Below are 17,481 nucleotides of genomic sequence, written 5' to 3'. Positions count from 1 at the left end.
AAACCCCAGCGTCCCCTAAGGGAAGGCGATCTCCGTGAATGATTCCAAGGGTGACTCGTTGCAATCGGAGTAAGCCAGGACGCAGTCGCCCCCAGACCTTCCCAGTCGTTCCGCTTCCTGATACAGTTCGTCGACGCTCTGGTGACTGGAATTGGCTGTCCCTGGCAAGTCCTCCGTCGGCCTGATCGAGGAATTTGCAAATCTTAAATAATCGGTTAAGAGGGACTGGAATCGCGTGAATAGTAAACAGCGAACATCAACGGTGTTGCAGGCCGGATTACGTCGATAGAAATTCCAGGATCGCCTCTGTACACCGGGACGAGCAGCCCACAAAGCGAAAACCTGCGCGGAAACACCTTCCATTCGGAGCTTAACACGCGCGCCTAACTTTGCTGCAATTAGAGCACTGCCTCTGGCACAGTCGCAATTTCCTTTCGCATAGCGAATCTGTGCCTGGAGTTTGCAACCGCCGGTCAGCTCCCCGCCGAATGCTTGAGTCCATTGATCCATTACTCACATTACTGGTTAGATCTCCGTTCGTCGTGCTAGCTGGGAGGCTTTCCCAACTATCACCGCGCCCAAATCGCGGAAAGAAGATGCCTTTTACACCAGCGCAGGTGTCTCTAATGACGCCCTTTAACATCCCCGGACGAGTCTCCGCTCGTACAGCATCGGTTCGGTAAATTTTCCTAGACAGTACTTAGGGTAAAGGTACCAGTAGTTGACCATGTCTCAGTAGTTGGCAACTTTTCAGAGGAACGTGGAAAATAAGGTTTTTAGAATTGGCGAACTGTGGGTATTAGAAGCCCCTGCACTTCTAAAAACCTTATTTTTCACGTTTCTCTGAAAAGGTTGTCAACTACTGATACGTGGTCAACTACTAGAATTGGCGAACTGTGGGTATTAAAAGCCTCTGCACTTCTAAAAACCTTATTTTTCACGTTTTTCCTGAAAAGGTTGTCAACTACTGGAAGTGGCGAACTGTGGGTATTAAAAGCCCCTGCACTTCTAAAAACCTTATTTTTCACGTTTCTCTGAAAAGGTTGTCAACTACTGATACGTGGTCAACTACTAGAATCGGCGAACTGTGGGTATTAAAAGCCCCTGCACTTCCAAAAACCTTATTTTTCACGTTTCTCCGAAAAGGTTGTCAACTACTGATACGTGGTCAACTACTAGTACCTTTAACCTACTACTCGTTACGCCGTACCGCTGCCCCACTTCGTATCGTTAGCGAGCAGGACAGCCATTAAGGGCTGCCAAGGGAATTCATTAACCGGAAGCCCCCAAGAAATGAATTTCGTTTGGGGAAGTGCGCGCGTCGGGTGGCCGCGATTCGTCCCAACGAACTTACGTTAAAATTAAGTGGATCACCTCCTCGAAGACGTCTTGGCGTGTTCTGCCAAATGGGGTCTCCGCGAGCTCGCAAATGGTCCTTAAAAGGCATTCCCTGCCGTCCCGCCAGCCATGCCTGCACACGGAACGTTCAATTTTAATTTCAAACCGTAGTTCTTTCACGCCCTAGCTGTGTATTTATTTCTCCCCCTTTCCCTCCTTCCTTCCTCCACCCTCCCTCCCCTGCGCTTCCTCCCTCCCGCGCACTTCAAACACGGCTGGCAAGTAATTTTATTAAAGGAAGTCGCGCGCCACCGGCTCCTCGGAAAACCGCGCGGCCCCGAAAGGATATCGGTTTTATAAAACGATGAAAGGGAAGTCTTAAGCTCGCCCCCTCCCCCCTCCCCCCTCCCCCCCTGAGTAGAGAATCGGGAACTTAATTACTCCGTCGTTTACGTCGAATGGAAGCGTTTACTGTACGAGCTTCCAAGGAGCTAGTTCGCAGGAGTTTTCGATCCCACGTGGTAACGACACGTTTCATGCGGCGCCACCTTCTTCCCGTCGCACCCCCAGTCATCCCCGACGTTTCATTAACTTTCTCAACTTTCCAGCGCGGAATTGTTCCGCGCGCTTTGCCCTCCCTGCGCCTCCCCGGCGGCATTGTAATTGCCTTATGTTCAAATTAATTTACATTTTAGTTCGCGTCTGTGTCACGGCCCACGAACCCTTTGATCTCGCAGCCCTCGCGAGACGCCGGGAATGTCCTTTGTTGCTCCTAAGAGCGATCGTTCTCGGAATTGGTAGCGTTTCATCTGGTTAAATCGCTGCCGGGAACCTTTAAGCCGATAACTACTCAACGCAATACCCTGGCGCGTAAAGATCGCAACGAATTAGACGGTCTCTTTCCCAGGATAGTAATGCTTACTCGCTCGGATCGGAGGTTCGACAGGTTCGCCGGCACGAATCCCGGGGACTCACCGGTTCAACAGACTTTCGATGATCGCGTAAGTGTCCCGAAGATTCAGATCCCTCATCTGCCGGGCGGGTATTATTGTAGGCTCGAGCTCCGACAAGTTCGAGGGAACTTTATAATTGAATTGGAATGCGGACGAGAACACGAGGCTGCCCCTTTTGCTCATGGAAATCGGCACCGAGACGCCCACCGTAACCTGGAAAACGGAACAGGGAGACGTGGATGAGAGGGATTCCTCCGTTCGGCAACTTTCAGAGCCGCGCTAGGAAAGACGGGACAGAGGAACCGGGGGTGGCTGGCTTGGTTACCGAAACCGAACTTGTCCTGGAAGTTCGATGCGTGTCGAGGAAAATCGCGGCTCAGCTTTAAACCGTGGAATATAGTTTGTTGTTAGTGAAAGCCACTGCGGGGGTGCTGCGCCTCGATGGCGGATTGTGAGTGGAAAGAAAGCAATTATGATAACCCGATTAAGGGGTGGGATAAAAGATGGCTCGTTAAACGAGAGAAGCACGGGTGGGATCTTACGAAATACTTACTGCCAGTGGCGGACTGGGTCTAAATATTGGTTGCCACAACTATAAGGCTGTCGTTTAAGGGGGCGACCCACCCTGAAGCCACTAACAAAAGGACAAAGTTAGGGATGTTTTTGTTCGTGTAAATAAAAATATAGAGCTTGGATGTTTTATATAGTTTTACAGCAATATTTATTTTGCTAGAAAACAATTTTTTTTTTAAATTGTACAAAATGGCCGCGAACGAAATGGAGCACTGCAAAAAAGGGACCCACGCGGGAGGGAATGACTGTTTCGTTTGAGAAGGAAATATAAAAAAAATATATAAACTGAAATATATTATCTTCCATGTAGCGTAGGATTTTTTTAATATTTTAACTATTCGATTTTTTTACAAGCATTTCAGTGCAAATTTATATCTTAAAAATTAAAATCAATCCTTGAAACTGCTATAATTTCCAAAATAACTCGAATTTTGAGAAATTTCTACGCTACATGGGAGATTATATATTCCAGTTTATACATCTCTTTTGTATTTTTCCTTCTCAGATGATCCAGTCATTCCTGGGAGTGTGGGCCAGTGTTTTTGCAGTGCTCCGGGAAGCCATTTTGTACAATTTTTCATAAAAAGAAATTTTTTCTAGCAAAATAAAGATTTCTTTAAAACTATATTAAAAGTATAAGCCCTATATTTTTATTTATACGAACAAAAAATCCGCAACTTTGTCTTTTGTTGGCTTCAGGGTGGGGTCCCCCCTTAATTTTTATAAGAAATGACGTATGCGTCAGTCTCGCATAACCCGAAGCAGAATTATTTTTTCTAGCGTAAGATGCGCTTTTTCTGTTACAATCTTTGGTATTTTCTTATAAAGCATCTGTAGGGGAGAGTAGGGGAATTACGAACACTTAAGGGAAAAGTTAAATTCAAACAAAAGTATTGACTCTAATCAGATTTACTTTATAGATAAATGAACTTTGGCTAATTATCTACAAACAGAAAGAATTATAGATACTTGAATAAACAAATCATTTTCTAAAAGAAAAACAAAACTAGATAATATAATATAATAAGTAAATTCTTTTGAATTTTTTATTTTAGACGATCGACTTTCGAGCAGCAGTGGTCACCGCAGAAACCTTTTTTCAGAGAACCTTCGAGTGATGAACAATAACTTACTCACCCTTACAACCCTTTCCCCTACAATTTCGTTCATATATTTACCCATGTTTCGGGAATATTTACAAATTTTACTAAACAGAAATAATTATAATTTGCGGCAGTTGACTTTCAGAGCGTTTATTTAAATCGTCCTGTTCCCGAGCCCCGAATGCTACGCGTTTAAGCTTCATCTTCGCGATGATTGCTTATTCAACCGTTTCATGAAGACCTCTTATTAAGAACGAATCAGCCGTTTTCCGGCCGTCGTGTCACAGCATCGTCGAACGAGGAGACACGTTCCTCGCTTCTCCCTCGACCATCTTAGGCGGGAGACATTAAGAATTCACTGCAAATAGAGAGGCGATCCAATTGCAAGGAGACTCGCGAAGAAGTGCTCGTTATCCCGGCAGCGGGATTAATAAGTTTAAGCTCCGGTCTATCCTCGATCGTTCACTGGAACGGCGGAGAGCCAGCGGGAGGTGGTAAGAGGGTGTTGAAAAGAATTAGCCGGTGAATAGATACCTGGAACATAGTTTTCGGCGGGTACAGGAGTAGGCTTTCGTTGGTCCAAAGGAGGGAGCATGAAATCGCTACCATCAAGCAGAACGGCCGAAGCATGTCGGGATCCACGGCACTTAACGCTACGGAGTATATCGATCCCGAGTTCAAATCACTGTTCAACGAACTACCCGCGAGTGGCCCTCCTCTGTGCACGCGTCCACTTTATGGCGACGCGATAATGAGCAGCGGAGCTCGCGGCCCGTGCCGTGTTTGCGCTGGACAAACTGTTCGCAATTCGAAATTGCGGGGCCGGGGCGAAAAATTCGCCACTGTCCCTAGACACGAATTACCGCGGCGTTTCTTTTTTTTTTCTCTCTCTCTGTTCTCCGCGTCGCATTTCCGAACGGCGCCGATGTCGCGCCCGGGGAATCTGCACGCGCCCCCGTGCGTGATTATGGAAATCGGAAGCACGCGGCGCGATCGACCGGCTGTCTTAATTAACGCCGCCACGCTTCCCGGTTGTCACGCGGACTCTGCGGTATTGATTTTAAAAATTTTCAGTCCACCGCCGGCAGGATCCCGGGTCGTCGTGTGTACGCTCGCATAAACTAAAGTGCGCAGGCAGGGGAGGTGGTGCTCGAGCGCTGAAATCTAGCGGGGGAAGCCGCGAGGAAACAGAGAAACTTGCGAGGCAAGTTTCCGCAAAGTTATAAGCGGGATTGTCGCAATTTTTCAGGGAAAATCGGTGTCCTCCTCGGCGTGGCTCCTTCTCGGAATGGGAATCAATCAAGGGGAGTGGGGCTCGGTTAAATTTCATCTCCTTCGAGACCGCGTTAGGATAATTATCGAAGGGGTCTTTTAACCCTCGAGCGGGCGCGCCGGTGAACTCAGTTCGGCAATCCGTGTATTTCTCTGTTTACGTCTCGGGAAGATAAACGTTCCCTACACACGCTCGTCGCGTGTGTCAAAAATCGCGCGATGCTTGTGCCAGTTGATTTTCAGTTGTTTCAGTTGTTCCTTCAACTCCTACTTCCCGCTCCGCTAAATTCTCCGGCTCATTTTTCTTTACAGCTTCCCGTTTCTATAATCTTCTTCCCAATACTATCCGCTCACCTCCCACTCTACGCTCCTTCAAAAATGCGACCAAAGCTTATCTGCTTAAGCATTCACACATGGCACAGTGCTAACTGGGCTGATGTGACCTATCGCTGAGTCCCTGCAAACGTCTTATTTTGACACTCTACCCCCCTCCCATTCTTGTTCTCTATATTTTTCCGAATCTATTAACTCTATTTAACTATTTAAATCTATTTAACTTTCCTCGAAGATAATCTAAACCAAGATCGAAACGTCGGAAACAAATATATATATAATTGATTAATTGCAAAATAGCTTTGATGTATTATTTTAATTTATTAAAATAATAGTTGTTTTAATCTGACCGATCCAGTGCGCCGATACCATTGCAGCTAAATTTCACTGCCTTTCTTATTCGTTTATACTCAATTATATACAAATGGATTGTTTTTTTTACAAAATACCATTTTACAGGGCAAAATGTACGAAAGAAAAAGAGTACGAGCGAGTTCTGTGTGAACTTTCAGATGAGGAATACGATAGCCGCACTCCTGAATGCGATTCTGATTTCTCCGATGGATAAGCAGGAAACGTACACGATGTGGATCACGATAGTGATTCTATGCAAGGTGATTCAGATTCTGAAATATACGTTGCTACTGATGATAACGATCGGAATAGAGAGTTTTCTTTCCCTAAGAATAACGATATATTTTGGTGCAACACTGATTTTTCTAATGCAAACGCTCAGGGACTAAAAATATTATAAAAAGTACGCCCAGGCCCTAAAGGCGGTAGAAAAGCCACAGCTGAAGAGAAAACGATGTGTCTATTGTGATAGAGCCAGAAATCAAGTAACCACAAGAAAGTGTGGGACGTGTTTGAATCATGTTTGCACACAACATTCAACAAACATTGTTCTCCGTCTTTATTGTGAATCCGAAAAGGAAAATATAGACGATTCAGAGTAATTACTCCACATACCATATTTATGTTCTCCAAATTTTTATAATGTTTGAAATGTTTTATATTTACTATTTTTGTGTTATATAATGCATTTACTGTATTCTTGGGTACATTGCTATTATTTTCCCGTCACATTTAATCAAAAGTTACTAATATCGACAGACAAACCGTTTCCGAAGTGTATACTTTATATATAAGGGGACTAAAATGATTATTTTCAACTGGCGAACTGAGTTCACCGCGCGCCTGGTCGCGTAACTCTCGCTGGCGCGCCCGCCCGAGGGTTAACGAGTATTACTGTGAACGTCGAATCGGCAGGTTTGCCTGCGCGAAGAAGCGGCACCGCCACTCCTCCCTCCAGTCGGTTCGAAATTTGTGTTTCGCCAAACGCTTAAGCATCGATCGAGCCGTGGAATCGCGAAGGTCGGCCGACAGAAACGCGTTTTATCGGAGTATTCAGCGGCTGCTTGGGGAGCCGGCGCGAGATTCATCGGCGCATCAGCTTAACCCCTGCTAGCGATAGCACAGTAAATCCAATAATTGCCCGGGCCAGGCGGTTAAGCAGCTTTAATTAATTCCGTTTCCAGCGTGGCGCGATTAACGATCGAAGTTGAATTAAAATCTCATCCCGTGACACTCGCTCCGAAAGTTTGCCCTCCAGACCGCCTCCGTCGTGTCGCATCCAGCCGTTCGCCTTTCTAATCCCTCGACTCTTCCGCGCAGAACAAAGAAAAACCGTGCAGCTACCAGAGACAAAAGGTATTTGCTTGGACCGAGTCACGCTATTCGCGACTCGAAGGAATTTGTTTCCGCTGCGAGAAAGCGCCGCGGAATATCGATGGGACTGCGAGGGGCACTTGCGCTTCTTTCGAGAATTCCTCGGAACGACACCGGCGCCGAATGACGTCGATTCGATACGAATGACGAGACTCCTAATCCCTTTGCCTCGATACCATTTCTGTCTGCCTCCCTTCGCCCTTCCCCCGTGTTCCTTCGTCTCCTCGAGCTTCGCGGAAATTTGCCGGGAAATGCAGGGGGAAGCTCTCCGGTTCCTTGGACATTCGGAAGCGTCCTTGCGACCCTTTGCGGAGAATCAATTTCGGGGAGGTGAGTTAAGGCTCGAAGATAACGCGGGCGCGTACCTACGCTCCGCGCTTCCGTTCCCTCCGAATGCAAACGGCATAACAGATGCGGCATCGAAAATCCCTTGGCTCGCCTTTTATTTCGCCGTTCTCGCTGAACTCTATCCGGGCGCGCTGTACACGGCGTTCAATCGATTCTGGTTTCTGCTTCCTTGAGTCGGGGCACGGGGAATTCACTCTAATAAAAAAAAATAAAAAAAAAAACCGGGTGTAACTAGAAAAGAATGCGAGGGACGCGAGTTCGTTTCAAAGCACTGATGGAAAGCGGAGGGGGTATACTCATCGTTCGATAAATCGCGAAATTTCGATATCCCCCTCTTAAATAATAGGGAGGAACGCAAGCGTTCTCGTGGCCGGAGAGGACAGTGATTGCTCCTCCAACAACTCCGATCGTCAAGTAAACCCGACACCGCTCGCAGAATTTCAATTTACCCTCGAAAAGTCCGTCGCCCGTGAATCGAGTGTGACCGTTCCAACGATGCGTGGAATCGCTGGTCGCGTGGAAAAAGAACCAAAGGGGGATGAAAAGGAAAACAGGGACGAAGGGAGCGAGAGACAGAGTAAACAATGGCCAGCTGCGACGAATTCGGGAGACAGGATTTTCGGGCCAAGTCCGCAGAGATCGATAGGTTTCCCGAAAGCACGCATTCCGGGGACCCTTTCCCCTTCATCGGAACCTAGCCGTGTTTACATCCCCCCGCGGCGCCTTATTTTACGTTCGCGTGCCTCGTAAAGACCCCCGTAATGACGGCCCCGCAATAAAGGCGATACCCACGCCGGGAAGTAACGCGCTGACGTCGAGGAAAACAGTAAAAGCGGTGCCATTTGTCTTTATTCGGTGACGACACGCTTGTTCCCTCGCGCTTTATGTTCCTCGGGGTCCCAGACAGCAGGCTGCGAGGAACTGTCGCGTGGTAGGTTCGGATATTACTGGCGGAACGAGTCGCGGCGCGCGTTGTCCTCGTTCCAGGATATCGCGGGGGTTCGGAGAACGCTTAGGGAGCTCGGAGAAAGCTTGCAAGGTGCAGGGGGTTGCGAGGGGTGGACGGAGGGGGAAAGTAGAGACGTTCCAGAGGCCCTGAATTTTTAAAGCACGCCAGGACGTGATTCGATTACGCTGCACCCACGGGAACACGGTCCCTTCAGAGTCTCCTCATTAATTACGATCGCCCCTTACCTGCGAGGCTGCTCCGTGGGACCATTGTTTGATTAAAGGGCACGACTTAGGCCACCGTTCCCTCGCTCCGCCGTCTACCGCAGATTCCCTGCGCTCGGTACGTACTTCGCGCGGACGGCTAATGGTCTTCGCGAGATTCCTCGAGGTACCGCGGTTCGAAAAGTCGCGGGGGTCGGTGGAAAATCAGGGGCGAGACAATAGGTGGCGGCGAGAATATTTATGAAAATCTATGAACGCTCGACCGGGAGGAGCGAGCGGAGCCGAAGTTGCGCCACGGAGAACTATGTTCATTCTCATTCCGCGCGATCCGCAAACTGGATTTGACTGGGGTAAAGAAAAGAAAGGGGGTGAGGATGAAAAGAGCGTATCTTTTCTCGCGGCAGAGAGATATCTCGCAGTCTGCCGGGGAATCCAGAGCGCCCTTCGCGAAGGGTTGGCCATTTTCTCCTCCCCCGTCTTCATTCTTCCGTCGTTACTTTCTGCCGGGGCTCCGAAGAACTCGAATGAAAATACAGCGCGGGAGGAAGCACGTCTCGCGGAATCGTTCGCACTATCGTGGCTTCGTAGCAGACCGGAATAGTAATGAAGAAACTAGAGACGTCCGTCCGGGCTAGACTGATTTCGCAGTCGTTCCACTCGTTTATCCATTCTGGCACATCTAATACACCTGTACCGGACATTAAGCGCGCGCGTATTAACGTCCTACGAGTTTAGATCGTGGGACCGTTGGTAGGCGGATGGAGAATTTTCAGGGAAGCTTGGTATCGGCAGCGGGGAGACCAGGGGAAACACCCTCTAGCCAGGTGAGAACTAATGGGCACGGGGGACATTCTGCATTCCCACGATTCCTTTACTGCGGTTCGTGATGCATGGTTTCTTCTATCGCGCCGCTTGTTACTCTGCGAGAACTCGGTGTGAACTAGCATTCCAATCTTGGAAGCATTGCCTGCAATTTCACCGCAATCACGCGCGATCGAGGTTGGTCGAGGTAATAATGAGTAACCGGACCCTTACCTCGTAAAATTCGCAGAAAGAATGTGATCCTTAATGTACCCTATGCTGCAATAAATTCTTGCGAAGATGAGACACTATGGGACGGTTTGTTACAGTTATTCTTGACACCCCGCTTTTATCTACTTAAAACACCATTCCCACGCTACACCTGATCGATGTCACAGGTTAGAGAACCCACTTCGCAGTGTTGCGCGTCAGATTTCGCACACTACACCTCACGCAGCGTACTCCACATTCATCATACTTCACGCTTTAGCCTCAGCACGATTCATGCATTGTTCGAGAACTCTGGCAAAATTGTCTTGCGATGCGGCACAATGCAGTAAGTAGTTACGCGGTGGGTATAGTTTCTCACAAAGGCGGGACAAAGTTGCGAGTGACAATTATTTTCGACAATGTTGCAAATGGAATTTCGGTGCTCGGAAGCCAAAATCTGAGTTCGCAACTTTGTGCGTTTCCCCGGAGGCGCGGATCCCGGGTTGCAACTTTGTTGCAGCTGCAGTGATCGCGTAGACGAAAACCGACGAGCGATTTTCTGCTTGTCGCAGCTGCAAGGGAAGCAGAATTTCGCCCTGCACCTGCAACAACTCGAAATTTCGCTTCGCTACTTCTCTTGCAGGTGCGAGACTACGAATTTTGTGGGAAAACTAAAATTTTGTGGGCCGTGCGATGTGGGTACTTTTCGTTTTTGCAGGTGCAGCGAGAAAACCTGCTTCTTCTTGCAGGTGCAAGAATCGTGCAATGAATTTCAGAAAAAGTTTTTTTTTAAGTGCCGCACCTGTAAGAGAAACAAATTTTCGCGGTGCACCTGCAAGAGAAGTTGCGAGGCGAAATGTCGGGTTTTCGCAGGTGCAACATGTTGAAGTTGGGTGAACAATGGGTGAAGTTTCAAGTGTCAACTATGACGTGTTGAGGTCTAAAGGTGTGAACATTTTTGTGTATTGCATTTTTACGAGAATCTAATTAAACTACTTACCATGTTATTATTATTTATTTTATTTGACATCAACTGGTCAAAACCCTTTATTACGCAGCTATGACGGAAAGTAGGTAAGAGATACGGAAAATGCAATGACAGAAAGTAAAGTGAGTTAAGTAAAGCGGAGTAGGGAGAAAGCAGGGTACATTCTACATATCGCTAGATTAACCGTACGTTTAATGAATATAAAGAATTATTAAAGAATATTGTTCATCCAAGTATCATCCATCTACTTTCCTAATTGTTTGTCCAAGCGTGAAGTGTGAATTCTGTTCTGTAACCTGTGGTGTGGGTCAGCGCAGGCGTGGTGTAGAAACCGTGTATTTCATGTTTCCAGTAGCTAACCTGTTCTAAATCATCACAAGGAATGTTCAATCCTCCAATAAGCTCATGGAGCTTAATCGCGATAGGTCGATCTTATGGAGAAACAACCCATGCTATCCCACAAGTACTCACAATACCCTTTATAACCTTTTCAGGTACAACCCTCTATACTAGATTCCTAACAGTTTATTCAAAACTTTTAATCACAACTTGTAAAGTTTATATATAATTATTTGTATCAATACAATTACATATACTTGGTTACTCAAACTTAAATTTAATAAGAGCGAACATATTTCGCTGTGCCCCTCTTTTAAACTGTGCATCTACTATTCAATTACATCATCTGTACATCTCACTTATTTAAATATACAATACGCTGATCGATACAATATAAAATGTACTAAAATAAAAGTACATCGATCTGAAACTGTCCAAGAAAGTGTCCGATAGCTGCCGTCGATGAGGGGAACTCGTCGAAACAAACAAAAGGAAGCAAATTGGCGGCAGGGCTCCGTTCACGCCGCTAACGAGTGGGATTTCACGGGACGGCTGACTGCTGGTCCTCAAGGTGGAATCCGGATTCCCGGTCGGCGGTCATGTGATCACCGTGGAAAACACCTCGAGCACACTTCTGCGGCATTCTGGATAAAGGGCGTGGCAGTTTTCTCCCGACACCTGCCCGCCCAAACTCTCGGCCGCCCTGTACTCCCTGTCCCGGTACTCGTCGTACTCCTCCTCGGTGCTCGAGGGCCTGGAATTCCACAAAATTCACGCGTTTGTGTTCCCGGCGAAAGATTACAATTCTCCGGCAGCCGGAGGAAACGGGGTGGAAAAGAATTCGGGATAGGAGGGGGCGGCTTTGGCCGTTCGCGGGGATCGATAACGCGAGCGAGGATAGGGCGAGAAACCCGCCAAGTTATTTCGCGCCCCTCTCAGCTAATTGGCATCGCGTTCTGCGGACATTGTTTAATCCTTCGCTACTCGCGGCCCACGCCATTGTAATCCACTTGTTATTTATTGTGTCCTCCCAACTTTGCCCACGGTTACCTCGAATTTTCGTGTAATCTTCCCATTAAAGCTCGTTCGAGACTTATGACGCGTCGCGTCGCGTTATTTCGCACCACGTTGCGTTACGTTACATCGCGCAACATATTTCCAGTTGGCGAGCGCAAGTCTGGCGAAACTTGGAGTCGCGATAGAGGATCGCTCGACCGCGATATTCCTCACGTCTCCATTAACCCTGCTTATAATCAGAAATTGGTCACACGGGGTTCACTGCACCGCAGGCGTCATTTTTCAGTTACCATTTTCATATTTTTGTTAATTGTAGATTCGTAATACTCATGCAATCAAGCTTTAATAGTCATTTCCTAGAAATGCAAATTTTGATACGTTGAAATTTGTATCTGAAAAAACAATTGTGGATGAAATCGATTTTTTTTTGTTGAAATGCACCAAATCTAAAAATTTACAGAAATATGGGCAAAGGAAAACACAATTGCCTGGAGTACGATGCACCCCGTGACCACGAAGGTTTAGGGGAAAGACCACTCTGAATTTTTTTCAGGAATAATTTACAATTTTCATATAAAATTGTTATTACCTACTTTTGGTACAATGACTTAAGAGACTACAAAAAAGATGAGTAGAGAAACGTGCATAAATTTTAATATAGGTATTAATTAATCTGAATTCTTTGATCGAAAAGAAATTTTTTTAAATACGCTCGAAAAACTGGCCATCTTATTTGCGGATTTTCGCAACTTTTCTTCTAAAGCGCACCATTTTTACAAGAATAATTTGTTTAAGAAATCGGTACGTCCAACGGACACTAAACTCATATAGATATAAAAAAAAATTAAATTTGATTTCGGACCTACTGTTCTATAGTGACACATTCTACCAGCGCGCGTAAGGGTTCTAGAAGACTAATCAATACATTAAAATTTACGCATGTTTTTCTACTCATTTTTTTTTTATAATCTCTTAAGACTTTGTACTAAAGGTAGGTAATAACAATTTTATATAAAAACTGTAAATTATTACTGAAAAAAATTCTTTACAATGGAGGGTAAATATCATGCACACCAGCGGACGACGAGTGTTGCGCGGCGTGACGCACGACTCCTATAATTATTATTAAAAATGAAGAAAGAAAAAAACTGCAACTCCTTCAAGGTTGCATAAAAACATGGTCCACATCTCAGATGAATCGAAATGCTAGTTTCTTAAAAAAAAATTCCTAAACTTTGCTATGTTTTTAGCCCCTAAAATAGGATTCCCCCTTAAGATCCCCGACTAATGGTTACGCGCGAATGTTCGCTAGGCAATCTAATCACGGTTCAGCTACTTACTTGAAGAAGACCTGCAGCAGTTGCCCCAGCAAGCCGTGTCTACCATCAAAAGGCGCGGATGCAGCTTCGCAGATGGCCTTCAGCAGACAGGCCTTCCCCCCAAGTCCATAGATTTCTGCCACTTTCTCCAGCGTCTTATACACGTCCCACCTGCTCTTCTTCTTGCGAGCGTAGTAGACCCCGGGAGCCGTGTAATCCGTAGCGTTGCTCGGCATCTCGTACACGATTTTCGAGAAGAATCCGATGATGATGCTCTCGCGGTCCAGCTGCAGCGGTGTACCCAGACCGAAGATCAACTGTCCACAGGACAATAGTGGCGTTTAACTCTGTCAATGACCTCTATCCCCGCCCCTTCGGATTCCCTGTAACGGGCAGCTCGACAGGGAAATCGACCGGAAATACCGAAACACTTGCCCGCGAAGCGTTCTCCATCGCACGTGGCGTTCGAACGAGTAACAAGAAAAGCTTTAGGACATTTATTCCCCGTCGTATCTCCGTGTCGCCAGGTGTCTGTTTCCCTCCAGCCCCGCCCCGGATGCTAGGTACGCGATTCGATCGGAAAATTCGCAGTTACGGCGGTTACACGCGGCGAGGCGACAGATCTGCAGAGGAAATTGGATGAACTTAGATGAGATCGGGTCAAAATCAAACGGTGTCCGTCCCGGGGTGGGAAACGTTTTGAGGAGCTGCTTTACCGCGCGTCTGTGCCGTGCTGGCCGTGAAAGTGACCGCGATAGAGGAAGTGGCTCTAGCACTAGGCGCGGGAGGCTAGTGGGAAAGATTAGAAGGGACGCCACGAAGATACCTCGATATTAACTATCACCTGGAGCACCTAAATGTTCCCCGTAGAAGGGCGGAGGAATTTCGGAATGATTAAAAGAGAATGCCAGGATCTGCTAGCGTCCAGGATCGATCGGACTTGGAATCTCTGCGGATACGGAGCAATTAGTGCTATTGAAGCGGGGCTCCGGGTGTATACCGTGTACGTGTGTGTATCGATCTCGATTGGCAGCGGGCCGACGGTCGATGCAAAAAGGCTATACGCCCTTGCAGCGCGCCCTCCGCGAATCTCGTTAAACTGTCCTCCCCAGACGCGCGGCCCGAAACGATTCTCCGTGGAAATTCGCGGTTTTATCGAAAATTCATACCGGGGCCATGATGCCGGCCGTACGTGTGCATGAATATGTATACGGGGAGCCAGCCAGCACGCAACCGGGGCGCACACACGCCGAGCCGCGGATGCTGGGGTAACATCCCACCAGGGGTAGAAATTGGATGAGCCCTGAAAGGTCAGGTGGGATGTGTTCCGCGGATATCGGGACGGGAAGATGGGAATCGAAATACGCCGCGCACTTGGCCGAGGGCTGCCGAAATAGGTTATTACTTGCTGGCCAACCTCTGGTAATTGTCATCTTAATCGAGAGAATAGATTTTTCGGTGCACCGTTCGGCCAAGGGGTTTTGGCACGGCTCGTCGAGCTTCCCTCGCGAATAGTTTGGATACGGAACAGCTACTGGGTGGCACGAGCGTTTGCAGCGATGGTCCTTCGGCTTCAGAAGAATTCGCTTATTCTTGAAAACTATTCTTTTTTAAGGGGGACCCCACCCTGAAGCCACTAACAGAAGACAAAGTTGGGGATTTTTTTTGTTCGTGTAAATTAATATGTATTGCTTGGATTTTTTGTATAGTTTTAAAGCAACCTTTATTTTGCTAGAAAACAATTTTTTTATGAAAAATTAACGGAGGATTGCTAAGAAATGGTCCGCACTCTCGGGAATGACTGGATCATCTGAGAAGGAAATACGAAAAGGATATACAAACTGGAATGTATTATCTTCCACCTAGCGTAAGGTTTTCTCAAAATTCGAATTATTTTGGAAATTATAGAAGTTCGAAGAATTGACTTTAATTTTTTACATAAAAATTTGCACGAAAATGCTTGCAAAAAATCGAATAATCGAAATATCAGAAAAATCCTACGCTGGGTGGAAGATAATATATTCCTCTTTATATATCTTTTTGTAATTCCTTCTCAGATGATCCAGTCACTCCCGGGAGTGTGGACCAGTTTTTCTGCAGTCCTCTGGGAAGCCGTTTTGTCCGCCGCTATTTTGTACAATTTTTCATAAAAGAAAAATATTTTCTAGCAAAGTAAAGGTTGCTTTAAAACTATATAAAAAATCCAAGCCCTATATCTTCACTTATACGAACAAAAAAATTCCTAACTTTGTCTCTTGTTAATTTCTTGGGGTCCTCTTCAGTTTATACTAAAAAAGTGAATATTATTAAATTTCAATTTTAAATTTCTAATTAAATCGTTCACGCAAGCGACCAATCGCCACTTGCCAACTTGACCATTCCTCAAAGTTGTCCCTCGTGGAAAAGAATCTGCGGACCGCCTTGCTGAGTAGAACGATATTTAAGGAGAGGAAGTGTGTGAAATTTTTTTCGCGGGAATATTAGAGTGTTCCTCGGAAGACAGCCATTAATCAAAGATTTTGGATCCGGCCTTTTCGCGTTCCAAGTGGCGGAACGGCCGGTGCGAAGCTGCAGTTCCGTGTGCCGCTGGTCACGCCCTCGTTCATCCTATCAAGCCGAACGGTTGTAATCCTCGCGACGACCGTTTCCAAACACGCCGGATGGAAAATTGGATGAGCCTCGGACATGTGGCTCGGACGGGAATTATTCAAGGAGCGGTGGCGCGGGTTACGGCAGCGTAAACGTTGGACGATTTCACGCGGGCGAACGGCTGCCGGGGAACGTTTCTCTTTCGGGATAATTGAGCGAATGGATAATAATCAGGGCGGACCCGCCGCGGGTGCCGACAAAGCTCCTCCGGGGCGACATCCGCGGAGCTTTTCAGCTTCCGCGCCCGCTTAACGGCGCCAGACGGTCGATGTTAATGGGCACTCGTTTTTACAGCTCCGAGATCGCTCGTTATCGCTCGCTGCTGGGCCTGCGATGAAAACGCGATCGTGCCCTCCTTTCTCCCCGGCATTCCTCTCGCGAAATTGATTCGCGGCTGTTCCCGCGCCGTCGGCAAGATGGGAAAGGGTGAGTCGAAAGAGACATCCCCGGTATCGATCTCGTGCAAAGTGCAACTGTCTAAATCTTCCGCGGGTCTTCTAGCGAAGCTCGGAGCCCACCCGCGACTCCGCAACGCTGCGTCCCTCTTCAATTACGAGTCACCGAAATCGAGGGAACGCGTAACGAGCGAAAGGAGAGTCCTTTGCTGCTCAATCCGCCGGCCGGGTCTCTCGTTGCCCGTCCCGAGGGAGCGTGGAAAAACCAGGAGCCGATCACGAGCACTCGAGCGACGCGCGACTGAATCCTCGATTGGCCTCGGATGCGGTTCATTATCCTCATCAAGCTTCATCTACGTACCAGAAGCTCGCCGGGTTTCGGGAAAACAAGGGCCCTGGCGCGCCGCGAGGGACTTTCGATCAGGCTGCCGGTGTTCCTCGCCTCGGACTCCTCGCCGTTCCCGTTCTCCAGGGCCTGCGCCAGACACCGCGACAACCAAACGAGCAATAGCGCCAGCAAGACGCCTGTCCCAGTCATTGGAGCCAGCCTTCTCGAGCCCCCAGCGATCGGTTCAACCCACGTAGCACTGGCGAAAGAGGTGAACTGTAATCGCGTCGAGCTGTCCGTTCCGTTCCCACCGAACTGCCAAACGCCCACAGCGGCCGCCTGCCACGTGGAGGCTGCGAGGACCAAGCGAAAGAAATTACCGCGATAACGGGCAGCGCACGTGTACGCGATAACTGGTCCCGTTCCCATCCGTCGAATCTGTGCAAATATTTCCAACGAAGGACAAGCCTGTCCAATAAGCTGTTCGACGCCGGCGGCCCTGCTAATTCGCGGGACCAAACGCTCTGGTAACGGGACGCCTCGTTAACGCGCCCGCGCAAGGCCGCTCATTTGGTCTTTCAATTAGGACTTTGTTTGGACTTTAAATTTGCCTC

At 47.6% G+C, this 17,481-nt stretch overlaps 2 protein-coding genes across 2 annotated transcripts; both read right to left on the bottom strand.

Annotated features, from left to right (window-relative positions):
• Positions 1-11: 11 nt before the first annotated feature.
• LOC143376567 (uncharacterized) lies at positions 12-4,597 on the bottom strand. The gene is made up of 4 exons (XM_076827046.1): positions 4,502-4,597; positions 2,314-2,399; positions 1,355-1,471; positions 12-181 (listed from the first exon to the last, which is right to left on the bottom strand). Exons 1-4 carry the CDS (start codon positions 4,595-4,597, stop codon positions 16-18), a joined length of 465 nt encoding a protein of 154 aa, XP_076683161.1. The 3' UTR covers positions 12-15.
• A 6,922-nt stretch (positions 4,598-11,519) lies between these two features.
• LOC143376165 (uncharacterized) lies at positions 11,520-17,481 on the bottom strand. The gene is made up of 3 exons (XM_076826102.1): positions 16,901-17,481; positions 13,517-13,812; positions 11,520-11,913 (listed from the first exon to the last, which is right to left on the bottom strand). Exons 1-3 carry the CDS (start codon positions 17,294-17,296, stop codon positions 11,757-11,759), a joined length of 849 nt encoding a protein of 282 aa, XP_076682217.1. The 5' UTR covers positions 17,297-17,481; the 3' UTR covers positions 11,520-11,756.

The sequence above is a fragment of the Andrena cerasifolii genome, chromosome 14 (assembly GCF_050908995.1).
Source record: "Andrena cerasifolii isolate SP2316 chromosome 14, iyAndCera1_principal, whole genome shotgun sequence".
NCBI classification, from domain to species: domain Eukaryota; kingdom Metazoa; phylum Arthropoda; class Insecta; order Hymenoptera; family Andrenidae; genus Andrena; species Andrena cerasifolii.
Note: the sequence above shows the minus strand (reverse complement) of the source record. Positions and strands in the feature narration are given on the sequence as shown.

Coding starts and splice junctions, on each gene's coding strand:
- LOC143376165 (XM_076826102.1), bottom strand. CDS start 17,296: ATGGGAACGGGACCAGTTATCGCGTACACGTGCGCTGCCCGTTATCGC. Junction 13,813..16,900: donor CGAAACCCGGCGAGCTTCTG/GTACGTAGATGA, acceptor TCCTGTGGACAG/TTGATCTTCGGTCTGGGTAC. Junction 11,914..13,516: donor CTGCTGCAGGTCTTCTTCAA/GTAAGTAGCTGA, acceptor GTGGAATTCCAG/GCCCTCGAGCACCGAGGAGG.
- LOC143376567 (XM_076827046.1), bottom strand. CDS start 4,597: ATGCTTCGGCCGTTCTGCTTGATGGTAGCGATTTCATGCTCCCTCCTT. Junction 1,472..2,313: donor ATCGAAAGTCTGTTGAACCG/GTGAGTCCCCGG, acceptor TTCCGTGTGCAG/GCATGGCTGGCGGGACGGCA. Junction 182..1,354: donor GTGATCCACTTAATTTTAAC/GTAAGTTCGTTG, acceptor TTCCTCGATCAG/GCCGACGGAGGACTTGCCAG.